The sequence below is a fragment of the Anser anser genome (assembly GCF_964211835.1).
Source record: "Anser anser genome assembly, chromosome: 6".
NCBI lineage: Eukaryota > Metazoa > Chordata > Aves > Anseriformes > Anatidae > Anser > Anser anser.
In genome coordinates, this window is record NC_139726.1 from 27,484,414 (window position 1) to 27,499,020 (window position 14,607).

Genomic DNA, 14,607 nt, shown 5'->3' on the forward strand with positions numbered 1-14,607 from the left:
ACAGAGGTTCTCATGTTTTCCTTGCATGAGAACATGCAAACTAAATTCTGGAATAACCAAAGATGGGCACCTGCTATGAGAACTAAAGTCTCTGTGTGCTTACATATTTACTATTGACTTGATTCCACTTAGGTATATGCATGCTTTCTTGGCCTAGTAGACAAACATTACTATGGTCTAAACATTTCTACAAATTTAGAGCATTAAAGTGCTACAGAAAAAAACTGAATTCCATATGCCAGTGTGATCTTTAAACTTCATAAGGAAATTAATACTTGATGCTGTGCTACAGGAAGCCTGCAACCAAATTCCTTGAATTGTTACCTCTTGGAAAGGTGACTTGTTAAGCTGACACAGTGTGAGCTTTTTACTTTACTATGACCTTAGCATTGGCTTTGTTCATGTAATATCTAACTAATATTTTGCCTTTTTTTTTTTCCTCCTCCCCTTTTCTACTCCTTTTGATGCAACCTGGAAGAAATGTCAAAAAACGAAGGTTCGATCCAAGTCAACAAGGCCCTATCTGAAGAGATGTAATTCAAAATGCTGCTTCTTGCACTACCGGATTTTGGGTATGGTATCTTTGCTGTTGGCTGTGCAGGAACTAAATAAGGAAGAACATAAGAAACAATAGCTACAACCACAATGTTGGGATGTTAGGAAATGAGAAGATAGAAAACTGTCCTTTTTGGAGATAAGTTCAAAATACTTCCTCCATTCACCCTTCTCTTGTTAACATTAACTGATAAGCATTACAAGCAAACAGTTTCACAATCAGTTTTTTTTTTCCTTTTCTCAAACAAAGGAGGAGACACACAGACCAAGTACAATGAGAGAACTATTCCAAAATAATGAAATAGCAAAAGATTTTTTTCCCAGCCTGCTGGCATTCTAACTTCACCTGAGTTCGCATGACTTCCTTTTTCTTAACAAACTCCTGTGGCATGAGGAGCTAATTACAAAAGGGTAACCTGCATGGCTCACATCACAAACAACTGACATAGCAAGCTGACCCCAAGCAGAATCTGCAGCCCGATAAATACAAACCACTGGAAAGTTGGTACCTTGGTACCAGGCTCTGGCAAACCTCGCAGCCATACAGCGTGCTCTGTCACTGGACTTGAGAGCTCCCTGCTCTATGAGCTCACTGTCCGCTTTGTTTGGTGTCCTGGGCCAGGAGTCTGTTGGGTACGGAAGTTATTGAGTGATGGATGTAGTTCTTCCAAGAAGGAAAAAGTGTAAATATGGAAATAAGATATTTGATGTATCATTTTCACAGATTATATATATACAGAGAGAAAAAGGATTTCCATATAAAAAGGTTCTATTCTTTACGTAAATCTATTTTTGATGTTGGGTTTGTTTTTGTTTTCTTTGCTCCCCCTTTTTTCTGTAACATGTTGTACAGCGAGTGTTCTGGGCTTGCCCAAAAAAGGCAGAGAATAGCATGCAGATGCAGGGAGTTCTGACACCAAACATACATGGTCTAAAGTTTGAATGCTTGAAACCAAAACCAATGAAAGTGTGTAAATGCATACCTACATATTGACTGTAAGTCTGGATTATTTCTTATTTTGGCTGGTTTTTTTTTTTGGCAGATTTTCTGTAATACCGTGTCAGAAAGTGACACCCTCAAATTAATCACAAAAGTGCCAAGCTTTTTTTTTAAACTATAGCTTTGTGTGTTTTTGTCTAGGTTCTGTGAAATAAAAACTTAAATAAGCCTTAAAACACTCACAATATGAAAAGCTTGGAACAAGTTATTCTCCTCTTCCCTTCTGCCCACCAAAACCAACTTGCAAAGATGCCTGACACTTCTGACTCACTCCCTGTATCTCCTTGATGCATTCCACTTTTCCAGGTATAACGCAAAATTAGTATTTTGACACTTTGCTACTGAGACCTAGTAACAAAATGTGCAAAAACCCCATATAATTGTAGGGGGAGGTTGTGTTGTAATTATTTTTTTAGGTATACCTTGTCTACAAACAGATTTTTGCAGAGCAGCAGTACTGCTCCTGTAGTAACCAGGCTACCCTGGGTATATCTGACATGAGAAAGGTATGAAGCTAGTTTAGGACTCCCTTATAGATCTGTAAGGTCTGGCTCACCCTTTTTATCTTGATTTAAAACTTACATGAAATAAATTATGTAAGTGAAGTGGCCTGAAAATTTCATTGCTATAACAAATAATCAGAATTAAAGATTCTTCTGTATTTTTTTTATTTAAAGGTTGGATATTAGTAACTATGGAAGTCCACTTTTACAACATATTCCATCTTTGTTCAGTGAAAAATCTCTCTCTTGAGTTAGCTTTAAGAGTCAGAACATCAGAAAACAATGCTGCAGATATCTTGTGACAAAAAAAGTTAAAGAAGAAAACCTTTCTCATTTCAGTTATTTCTTATTATGATGTTGGATCCAACAGTCTCACAAGAGAACTACAATGTATTGTTTTGGTTGACAGTTATTATTAAATGTTTCTAAACAGCTTTAACATAATCACATTAAACACTTACTACATTATGGATTAAAGGTGCTGCACACAGGTAGTCAATATTGACATATACTATAAATCATATTCTGAAAAATTCCTGCCTGACTTCAAGCAGAATTAAGTTAGTGACAATAATTCTATGGCAAACCAAAAACACTTGCAAATATATCAATGTCCTCTAAACTTAGTTTTCTTGGGAACATAATCCCCAACTTTAAGAGTTCTGCTCCCAAAGTAGGTGTAACCCCAACTGAAATACCAGTGGTTACCAAAAATTACATAAACTCAACTGAATATATGTAAACTACCTGTGTAATAAACCTTTGAGGAGCATTTCACAAACAACATTGTAAATGTGCGATGTGATGTTTTAAATCAGACCACAGTGGTCCCCAAATACTATGTACATATATTCAGTGCTGGAGTAACTTTTAATTTACACCAGCAGTTTCATAGGAATTATGATTTCTTGACCTATTTTATGCTCCACTCACCAGCCGTTGCCTGTATGTGGAAGAACACATTTGCTTTCTGCCCTGTGTGTACAGAATGTAAGTGATAACACGGCACAGAGTGGGTCCAGGCTGAAGTGCTTTCTGTGGTATTAGACAATAAAAGCTGTTTTAGCTAGGTGTTGATTTTCTACATCATGTCTTTGCTGTGCTTTGGAAAGTACGTATGCATTTAATTTGTTCATCACAGCGCCATCAAAAAAAGATATGGTCAGCAATGTTTGCATTTTGCCCACTGTACATTTGCTCCATTATTTATCTGTTCATCTGGACAAGAAACTGGTAACTATAGCTCATTCCAGTTTGCTGCATGATCTCACTGAATTGATCTGATCCTCCTAAAAGAGAAGTCTGCTAGGCAAATTAACAGACGTATAGGTGCATGTTAAAAGACACAGATTACTTAAGGCTGGAATTTAACAAATTTTTCTTTACTATGCAAAGATGGGTATTGCACAAACAAATTCAAGACAAATGTCTGAAGAAATGCCATAGAATACTTGAAGTTATGTTTTAAGCCTACTCAATCATGTTTTATATTCATTATTGCTTCCACTGTTATTCTTTCTTTTAAAAGTGATTTGTAATTATTTTTTTTTAATGCACAACTTGATGTTATAAATCATTTTTTGTTTGTGGTTAATACTCATTCATATCTTGTTGGCTGCTAACGAATGGAAATTCAATAGTCTTTGTTCTGCATCTTAGCAAGATGAGTATTAAAAGCGTCATGAACATGGAATGGCGGAGTTTTTAGTTTTTCAATCACTTTTTCCTTATTTATTCTGTCAGTTTTGTTTAATTTTGTGCAAGATATCATCACAGTTACAGCAGTGGAAACTGACAGGAATTTACTTTGACTTGAAGATCTCTCAAACTTTGTCACATCTCACAGCAAGGGTCCCTCTACAAGAGGATGTTGTGCACACACTTTCTGACACACGTGGGGCTCAAGCCTCAGAGCACAGGGCTGAGCAGGCAGGGAAGGAAGGCTGCTGTGCCTGCTTTATGCCCCTCTGCTGGCTTCAGTGAGTTGAAGGAGAGCTGTATGCATTAGTTAGTTGAGGAGAGCCTTTTGCATTTCAAAAAATCTGAATAATTGAAGTCTAAATGAAGTAATTTAAAAAAAAGTGTTTTAAAGGCCTTAGTAGATACTATGGTCATAATGTTAATGGATTATTGAAAGAAACTCAGTTTCTCTTCTCCCCCCCCCAACTAATTCCGCTTTCTCCAGCCCCAGACAAGGAAACAAATTAGTCTCTTCTCTTAGTCCTGCAACAGTTACATATGGAAGCACACTTCTCATTTAGAAGTGCAGAGCGAGGGAAAACTATCATTAATGGATCTATCATCCACTTTCATTTCCTGTCATTTGAACACAGAAGGATTTGTCTATAAACAATATTACCATACAGACATTCTTACTATAATTACAGTAGACAGTCAGTCCTAAGATAGGAGTTAAGCCCTTTGCAGCATACAAGCACAAAAGCAATAAGGGATTCATAAATGCTTTTGATTTTGCAAGAAACATGAATTGCTCTTTAAAATTTAGAAACCTTTCACTAATACACCAAGAAATATTGAAGAGTGATCTTCCTGGGGCACTTACTGTTAAGAACAAACCAACAAAACACAGCAGCAAGTCATGTTGTGCAAAGCAGAAAACCCCTCTTATTCCACGTTCACTTATTCCTACCCACAAGAGCTGAAAAAATAATTAAACATGATTCATCAGGAATACAATAGAGACTGTTTAAGTGCCTTCAGAAAGCTTGGAAAAAAAAACAACTAGACATTTTAATAAGTAATGATGCTAAAACCAACACTATTGAAAGCAAAAGGTCACACAATGAGATTATCTTAAAGCTGTGCATACTACAATTCTGTTCAGAGCTCAGCAAGCAAAGCAGTGCATCTTCAGATGTTAGGTTTTTTGAAAAAGTTATTTAGTGGAAGCATGTAATGCAAGAAGATAACGTGGCTTCTGGGTAAGTACAAGGACTCTATCAGGCTAGTGCAGACATCCCCTTAATGTGTTACTTCTGAGCAACTGTGCACTGCTGAAGGCAACATTGTTCCGAATACTCTGACTGCAGAAACACAGTAATCATGTACCAGTCCGCTTAAAATCCCTGTTAAAATTGTCTTTTAAAATAGCTTATTTTTTTCATAAGTCACGGGATGCCCCTCAACTTTACCACTAGTAGCATATTAGGCTGTGCTGTAGTACGTGCTTTCTGAGCCAGTACAAGAGGTGCCCTGCCAAGCCTGGTAACTCAAAGCATGAAACAACTCGGTGGGTTTTACCTCCATTTCACAAGCACAGCCATGCCCAGCTCCCATCACACAACTGGGGAGTTGTCCCCATCTCCCAGTAGTCTCCTGCACCCCCCAGAAGCCAGGTTTAGTCAGATGTGCCAACCAAGGGAAATCGGTCCCCTTTATGTGACACTTAAACTGGGGAGGGGCAGAAACCAGAACAACTTGCCTGGTCCAAGTCCAGTTTTCAGGCTTCACAAGCGCAACACTGCACCACTTGAAAAAAATTCCCCTAACTGTTCACATATCATACACTTACTGTTCATATCATACATTTACTGATTTCCTCAGCCATCAGACCAAAGTTTATGATCTTTGAATCTGCTTTTGGGACCAAGAAGTAGTAAGTTTTCATCTGTAGGTTTTGTCTATCACTTGCAGTCCTGCACAGAACTTCTTGAACACAGAGAAGTCCAGAGAGAAAGGCAGCTTATTAAAGCCATGCTTTTAACTGAGGACCAAGGAATGAGCACATAGCACACACATTACTTTACAGGCTGGCTACGTTCTGTGAGTCCCTAACATCAGTTTCTCCTCTCCTGCAGAGAGGAGTCTCCGCAGTCTAACCTGGACAGCGTCCAGCTAACTAACCACACAAGTGAACAGCATTTTTGACTAGTTTCCTATTTTCCAGTTTAGATGATGACCACTTTCTTCTCAGGAATGAAAAGCATCTGGCTAACTCAAACCTAGTGCTATTCGCATTGCTTAAGTTTCAGAGAAAACAGGAGAAATTGAAAAACAAGGACTTCATGGCAGCTGTGCTAAACTTGTTTCCATATCCATTGCAAAAAGCAATGGACTGACAACTTACAGCTCCATGTTTTCCCATTTGATTCCTTTCAAAGTATTCTGCGCACACTTGCATTTGTATGGAGATACGAATTCATACCCTCAAGCATTTTGCCCTCACACATTAGATCGGAGGTATAATTTTGAGTATTTGCCATGAAACAGAATAGGCACTGACCTTAATAATTCAAGACAGTTTTCCATTGATTGATTTGGTCTTTGGACCATCAAGGCTGAGGTTTTAAGTATCCACCCTTTAGAAGAGACTCCTCAATACACATTAGGATGCTACAGATTCACGGAACATTGAAACATTCTTAACTATTACATGAAAGCTCCACTATTCCCAGAAAAAACACATCCAGTATTCCAGAAAACCAAACAAATCAGCCACCAGTGTCCAATGCAAACGACAGCACCAGGACGCCTCGTGGAGCTGCAGCACAGCCAAATAAGTCACAGGACTTCTAACAGCAGGGGCATTTTCTTCACTGAGAGAGAACTTTTACCCCCAGCTAACTGTGTGAGCACACAGGGGGCAGAGCTCCTGGAGGCACTCCCAGTTGCTACAGACCTGCAACAAGTGCCCAGAGGAAGCCCTGTGCACGAGAAGGCTGCTGGGCAGAGCCCCGTGCAAGACCACCTTCCTGCGCTGCTGGCAAAGCGCCAGGGCCTCACCCAGGCAGGAGAGAGGGCAGGACCCCCCTGCTTGCTGCCAGAACCCTCCTCGTCACCCAGCTGCCACAGAGGAGCTCAGACAGGAGATGTGACACTCCCTGGGGTGATGAGCACACTCCTCCCTGGCCTCAGGGCTACCTGAGCTACAGGCCTGCTCCAGCAGAAGTACTGGAGGGGTGCTCGGGGGGTTACAGAAGAAAATGGCACTAGGAGCAGCAGCTGATTTTCTGTGACACTGCAGCTTTGACCCACCTTGGACAATGTCCTAAGAACCGTAACACATAGGCGATGGGATCTGTGCTGAATGACACCTTTTGCTATCAAGCCGAAGGAAGAGCCCAGGCTGTGCTGGCATAACACCCACCTTACTTTCCACTGGTGCTCGTGCCAAGCTGCACGGCAGCAGCATTAGGGACACCGAGTTCCATCTGTCTGCAGCACTTACGTTTGGCAAGGCCTGAACATCGGCCTTAGTGCAGCCACACAAAGTATGCTTCCAACCATCTCTGCAGCTTATGTAAACAGAGATGTGTTTATCTTCCTAACAAGAATCTCTTCCCAAATCATTGTTTAGAGCAGTCTAGTTTCCCCCCAAACACACCAACAACTATATAATTAGAGAATGACTCTACAGAACTTGCTACAGCAGTTCCTGCAGTAGTGTTAAGCAGTATCGATCAGCTCTTTCGAAGAGAAAGCTCAAGTTACTTTCATAATACAAGGACAACAGTGTAAGCCTCAGTACTCCACTTAGACAATTATGTAGGCATTTGACATATTCTGACCATCTGTTTCCTCCCCAGACCTATTCCCTTGTCAATGTGCCCCGCTCTAAAAGTAAGGGTGGCACAACAATGAAATCAGATGGATGCAGACATAGCGCACAAGCAAGCCTGTTTGTTTGGAAATCATTAATTTCTCCCCTATTTCTTTTCAGGTACATCTGAACCCTATATTGCTATTGCAAGACTTGCTCCATTATGAAGTTACTGTTAACAATGGCATAGTTTACAGACAATACATGCTTGACTAGGATTTCTGTGTAACGAGAAAGCAGTTCCAAGAAACTGGAACTATTATAGTACCCTACAGCATTCACTGAAAAGCTTCAGGAAATTAAAGATTTTAAATTCTCCCTTGCTTAATGAGGAAGCCCTGAACTCAAAGACTCAAAACTGCCTTACTCACAGGAAGTATGGAACAATTCCCTTACATAGCAGGATCCTGACTACAAGCTGTTGGATCAGAGGGCTTGACAGGTAGGCAAAAGAGTCAGGTCCCATTTCATTTTGCTTCAGTTTTCCTTCCTGATTTGGCTGGGTATTGTCCACTTCAACCACAAGATCTCTGACACGAACCACATTACTCAAACATGATCTTTAGCACCTAGACCTGAGAGCTCTGGTTTTAGGCAGAGCCAGTTGCCTGATATGGATTTCACAACCCTGCACACAGGCATTCAAAATAATACCTTTCCACAGAGTATGCTGCTCCTTAGGCATGCTTAATGAAGAACAGATCAGGAAAGAAGACCTTGTTAAATACAAGTAGTCTCTCTACAGATGCTCAAAAGCTGATTTAAAGATAAACTTGCTACATAGAATTTCAGCTCTAGTATCACCTTTGTAGCATCCCTTTGAGAATAGGTTTCAAAGGATGTTTGTGAAAGAAAGAGTGGTTTCAAAGGCCTTCTCAGAGTGAACTGAGCTACTAAATAATAATAAAAAAAAATAAAAAAACAAACAAATGAACAAAAATAATAAAAAAAACAATGCTTCATCTGCCTCTATCATACTGCTCCTTACTAGAAAATTTATGTTTTTTTTTTTTTTGTCTGATCTAACTATTCTGACTAACAGAGCTTGTACTACAACTCCTGGAAAGTTTTTCAAGAAGGTGAATTCCCCTGCCACTAAGTTATGCCTGACAACACGTCGATATTCCTAACTGGATGTTGCATGGAAATAGCTGTCTTCCTCTGACAGCAGCAGTAGCATATGTATAAGGCACCACCACATCTCCGGGTTAGGGAGATGCACTTTTTATGAGTGCCAAGGAACCCTAGGCCAGAACTGGTGGCAGAATGTATCATAAAGCAGATAGTTTGCTGGAGAATCAGCGGGTAACTAAGGAAAGCCAAAGATCAGTCTCACAAGTCCATCCCTTTTACACAAGACAGAATATTCTTACTTCTCTCCTGAACCTCCTGCGACCTCTTTCTTGGCCCTAAATAATTTGCTCTCCTCCCTCCAATTTCTTCTTGCAGACTAGTTCCCCCAAACAGCCTCCCACCCAAACAGGCAGGCTCCCAGCATTGGGTGCTGGCTGGCCAGGGGCATGCCAGTGCTGCTGGGCAGGTGGGAGAATGCAGGGCTGGCATGTTCCCCAGTGCCTTGCCAGCTCAGCACAGAAGCTGACCTGAGGCAAGCACACTCAAACGCCCTTCTCTGCCAACAGCTACAGAAAAGAAACATCCTTAGAGCAAGAAAGGGTAGGACACAAGATACCACATCACGATCCTCCAAGAACGAGCACACTGCAGATACGCTCTTTCCCCCAGAAGAATTGGCTCTAGCACACTAGCAGAAAGTCATCCCATAGTAGGTTTGCTTTCTGCTCAAACGCTAGAGAGTGTTTTTACTAAAGCATGTTTCACTCAACTGCTCTTTTTTTTTTATTTATTTATTTATTAACCATAACACACCACCCAGGGCAACTCTTCCTTCTGCCTGGAGTGCCTGAAGGTGGGTTCTTTTAGTGTCTGGGAATACTTGAGGAAGGAGAGGGGAAAAACTGGGGAGAACTAATGCCTTTATTCTTGACCATGGAGGTATCAGAGCAGTACCCAAATGACAGGGATGCCCCTTCATTCAGAAGCTAATAGTTGTCTGAATATAACTATTTTGAATGTCATTAAAGTTAAATTTCTCTAAAAACTACACTGAATGGTTAAAGGGAGACAACCTGTCCACAGGACAAGAATACTGAGATTTTAATGTGTTCCTTAATCAAAGAGGTTTATTTTTATTCTCCTGGAATGTTTTAGCATATCTAGATAAAATATGGGATATTTATAGTCATATTCTTTACAAAGGTCATTTGCATTTAGTGTCATGTCACCAAACTATGTTTTGAAAAAAATATACATTAATTTTCTAATCAACGTTCCTGAGTTTGCACTTAAAAAATACCTGCTCTGGATGTATTTTCAAAGTTCGTGTTAACTACATTTGACACAAGAAATATTACCGTTTTCACAGATTAATTTAGATCAGTGTCACTGATGAAGCCACTTCAGACATATGACTAATAGCACCTAAATTTACTTTTGGGAGAAGGCCCTAAAGATGCTACTGGTGACAGAGCTGCTCACATTTAGCAGCTGGTAGACAAGAGAGAAGACAACTTCTTTAATAAAGATCTCTTTTAATAAGGACCCGCAGCTCCTCGGCGATTCCTCACACCTCTCGTGGAAGCAGAAGCCCATGGAGAAGAACGCACACTCCACTTGCTTCCATTAAGTCCAAAATTTACCAGTGATTCAAAAGATCTTAATACCCAGAGTCCCTTCACACTTTTGGAACAGGATGAGAAGATCTAGCAATTCGAATTAAACCTCTTAAGTACTACGATCTATATATCTGCCACACAGTGGAAAAAGCAGAACAGGAACAAACCTGATTTGATGACAAATGGGGAAACAAACAAAACAGACTGAATGGCTTGCATGCCATACCACTAGTCACCTAGCATGAGATTGATGCAGATCAAGAAATACAAATCATTAGGTTGGCTTTGACCCGATTTGCTTACATGCAGTACTACCTGCACACCAGCTCACAGAAGATGTGCATGCATGTTTCTCTGAGTATTCAAAAGCAAGTACCAATTAGTAACAACGGGCAAAACACAGAAGTATTCCAGACAAATACCACAAACCCATGTGTTCTAAACTCCAGAACTGCCACAGGTCCATGCATTCAAATCATCCTTTACAAGACTTCACATTCTAGGCAGTTTTAAAGATAGGATCTTTTAAATACAGGATTTAGAAGCAATTAAAATGTTGCCTTCTAAAGTTGCAGGCAAGAACAACTAGATACAGGGTGCACCGGGAAAGAAATACCTGAGCGTTGCAACATATAACTGGCTAAGGTGCAGCCAAAGAAGGTGACAAGCGATAGAAGCACTGAAAAGCTCTGTCAGGTGGGATACTGAAGTCCTTTGTCGACTGCACTATTAAATGTTCACACAGGAGCCTAGAGCATGTGAAGACATGTTGAGGTAGCTTAGCTGGCTGGGTCTAGCAAAGAGGACACTGAAGAATGATCTAACAAAAGTCTGTAACTTCTGCTCAATTAACTGCAAAGATAACAGCCAAATTCTTCTTGGTAGAGCTATGCAGGGGCAACAGTCACCAATTGGGAAACTTGATCTAGATAGTAGGAAAACAAATTTACACCAACAGCACGGTATACCACTGGAACAGGTAGCCAACAAGAGTCTTGAAATATCATCCTCGGAGGCCTTCAAGAGTTGCCTAGAAAAAGGCACAGCTGACTTGATCTACTGCTGGTAACAAATGTGCCTGAAGTCAAAGTCTGAACTACAGACCTCCAGAGGGCTGCTTTCACCAACAGTTCTCAAACTTCATGAAATCCAGCAGAGCACAGAACTATGTGCTGATAGAGGAAGACAGCAGAAGCAGAGCACCACAAACCTTGCATAAGTCATCAGGGGCTTGAGTCCACTTCTCAAGCAAGGCCAGGGCCACCCCAGAGAGTTCCAGAGGGCTCCAGGTCCTGGCCCACAAGCACACAGGTTTCCTGCCAGTCCTATATTGTGTCTGCTAGCTCTATGAAGACGTTTCAGGTCATCACCAGTAGTGCATAACACTGAAGACATCTCCATTTAAGCAACTATGTCTCCACTAGTTAGAACTGGTTAAGTGTCCACCCACCACAAGCTGTTGTCCACCACCTTTCCTGCTGGCCATTTAATCACAGAGTAACAAGTCCAGAGGATCATGCAGACCAGTGCAGGGTCATCAAATACTTTCTGGCTGCAGATTCAATCCACCAGCTTGTGTCACAGGAGAAACTAGGATGTTGATTAGGAGTGCGACATTAACAGGAAAGCTTAAGAAGTAGATGTGGAGGATCCTAGCCCATGTCACCTGCTGATAGGGACAACCTCAAGGCTGTGCCTCCAGTGTCCCTCAGGCTAGCCCTGCTAATGGGTTTAAATAATGATCTTGTGAAACAGGGCACTGAGTAGGCACCAAGCCCCTGGTGTGATCTGCCAAAGCTGTACAATACTAGAAAAGAGTTGCTGTCTTCAGATGACCTATCTGAGCAGCAAGAATGGCACTATGAAGTCAAAGATAGGATGTAACTCTAAGCAAACTGAGCTAGAAACAAATTAAAAAAAAAAAACACCACCAAACCAGTGCTTCAGTACATCCACCAGTAGTCGACCATCAGCTTCAAATCATTCCACTAAAAATACCAGCACAGGGGATAAAATCCACCCTGGGTATTTGGCTGCTGACTTTAGCTAGAGCAGGTTCCCAAATAAAGTCACAACAATGCCCTCTGCAACTTGACAATATGAAAATATATCTATCTTCTGCAGCCGCACAAACTATTTATTGCGAGGAGCTTGCAAGAACCCCTTGGCAAGGAAGGCAGAGCACTCATGCTACGTGGGCTCAGGAAAAAATGCTCAGAAACCAGGACGCAGTTAAGTGGAAGATGAGAGCAGGAAAACAAAGCACTGCTCCTCAGCACTGCTCTATGCAAGAGACTGACCTGTAGGGAAGCAGAAACACAGGCTGCTTGGAGGTTTGCTCTGTGGAGATGGAGTTAGACCTCACATTACTCTGCTGGCAAGTACAGACACGTGGTCTTCTTAACTTTATTACACTTCATCTTTGGGCTTCTTGATGCATCCAATGCCATAGGTATAGTGGTACAAACACCTACAGAGCTCAGGAGGACATTGCAGTATGTACTCTATCCTTCAGCTAAAAGGGCTGGAAGACAAGGCATCTTTACGATACCTGCATCCTCCAAGCACAAGAGATCTTGCTGCGCACAGAGGTAACCAACCAAGCAGGACAAGCACAGTCCTCTCTAAAGTCTGTCCACATTTGCATACATCATGCATATTTGTCCACAGTTTGAAAGCACGTACAGGAGAGAGGAAAAAAACAAAATACATTTGACATTAAAAGTGTAAGAACCATGCTTTGATACAACACTAGTGCTTTGATACAGACTATTTATCAAGTTACACAAGCCAGCCTGAGTGGGGGTATAAGGGTGAGCAAATCATCTGGCAAAGATTCCCCCCACCACCACTTTTTCCCCCCCTTTCTACGTACAGAATATCAAGCTCCTACTGATAGGTTACAGACTGCTCAGTAGCCTACATGACTTCCTAGCTGAAATTAATTTTTTGAAATAGTCAATGTACTCCTCAAACAAGTTCTGCATTCGGAGGCTTTCACTGTCCTTTACTAGACAGTAGTGAAATTCTGAGTTCTGACTCAAAGCCCTCTAACTACCATTTTAAAAATTAATAAAAAATATCCACAGACTTTGGATTGAGCGTAAGTATTTCATTTCCAAGAAGCTCTTAGGTATATTTGTCAGGGAGCCAATTTTAAGCAGTTTAATCTCCTGCTTAAAAGAGAATTTGCAAAGGTATATTTGGGAGTTAGAGCCTCATTTTGCCTTTGTGGATTTTGAAGGAGAAAAAAAATAATTAAAAATAAATAAATGAATCAAGTCTCTCCCATGTAATGCAGACTTACAAACTAACAGACCTTTGGGATTCCCTGCCCCCCTCCCCCCAAGAATCCTAAGTTTTGCTTTTGCTGTCACTTGGCTTGATTTCATACAAAGCTGGGATAATTTAGAACCCAGTTCAGCAAAACAAACTTTCAGCTAAGAACATTCCTTAAAAACTTTTTTTTTAAGCTCCTTTATCACGCGGATAATTTTGTCAAGTTTAATGTTGCATTCATGTGCTCATGGAATCTAGAGGCAAGCAATATGCAGCAAGTACCATCATACCTTGCTGCCTCTCAGTCTCAATGCTGAGCTTAATTTTTATCTGTAAAAATACTTACATTGCTGAAGCAACTATAAGCCATTGCCTATTAACTGTTAATAGTAAACCACAATGGAGGGTTTGCAGGGAGCAAATACGAGCGAGCAACTCAGCACAGATGTTTATGCCTTTATTCAAAACATAAATACCCATGAGATACTATTCAACTTTTCTCTCTTCTTACCCTCAATTCCTATAGCCTGATCATCTCAGCATTTGCTTATATTTTGTTAGTATTTTTTCTGGTAAAAAACAAAACCAAAACAAACAACAACAAAAACCACAAACATTTCTTCTTCGAAATATCCTTCTCAGCTATGAGTTCAAGAATAAACTTTTCTTGATAAAAGTCTGCCTTGGCAGATGTCCGTAGATCTGTACTACAGCCCATCTGAATTAAATCCATTCATAAGATACGGAGACCCACTGAAGACGTGAACATCAGCTGTCAGGGGAATACATCATGCAGTACAGTGAAATAAAGATTATTCATAGCCTAAAAAGGACACAGAGAGCTTTACTGAGCTCATGGAATTGAATGAGACGGCCCACCCTTCTATGTTTCTTCTCCTCTAGAAGGCTGAGGTGATGAATCCAATTAACAAAAGCGTCTTTCCCAGAAATAGAATGTGAGTGCTCTGGTTCAGAGGGAACAGAGGCTCAGGAAGTATTTGTGGAGCTGAGTATTTT

The 14,607-nt window shown here is 40.8% G+C and overlaps 2 protein-coding genes across 15 annotated transcripts in view; one reads left to right on the top strand and one right to left on the bottom strand.

Moving 5' to 3' along the window:
- Positions 1 to 3,751, top strand: part of ADAM23 (ADAM metallopeptidase domain 23) — a 75,085-nt gene extending 71,334 nt beyond the window's left edge. For 5 of the 11 annotated variants that reach the window (XM_083842241.1, XM_083842246.1, XM_083842245.1 and 2 more), the window contains one exon: positions 479 to 3,751. In XM_083842241.1, coding sequence (XP_083698367.1) covers positions 479 to 634 — 156 coding nt within the window. In that variant the 3' untranslated portion in view covers positions 635 to 3,751. The remainder of the gene's footprint in view (positions 1 to 478) is intronic. The other 6 variants (XM_083842244.1, XM_083842247.1, XM_083842242.1 and 3 more) reach the window with 3 other exon arrangements.
- Positions 1 to 14,607, bottom strand: part of DYTN (dystrotelin) — a 71,619-nt gene that overhangs the window by 19,489 nt on the left and 37,523 nt on the right. The gene's annotated exons all lie outside the window — the stretch shown is intronic.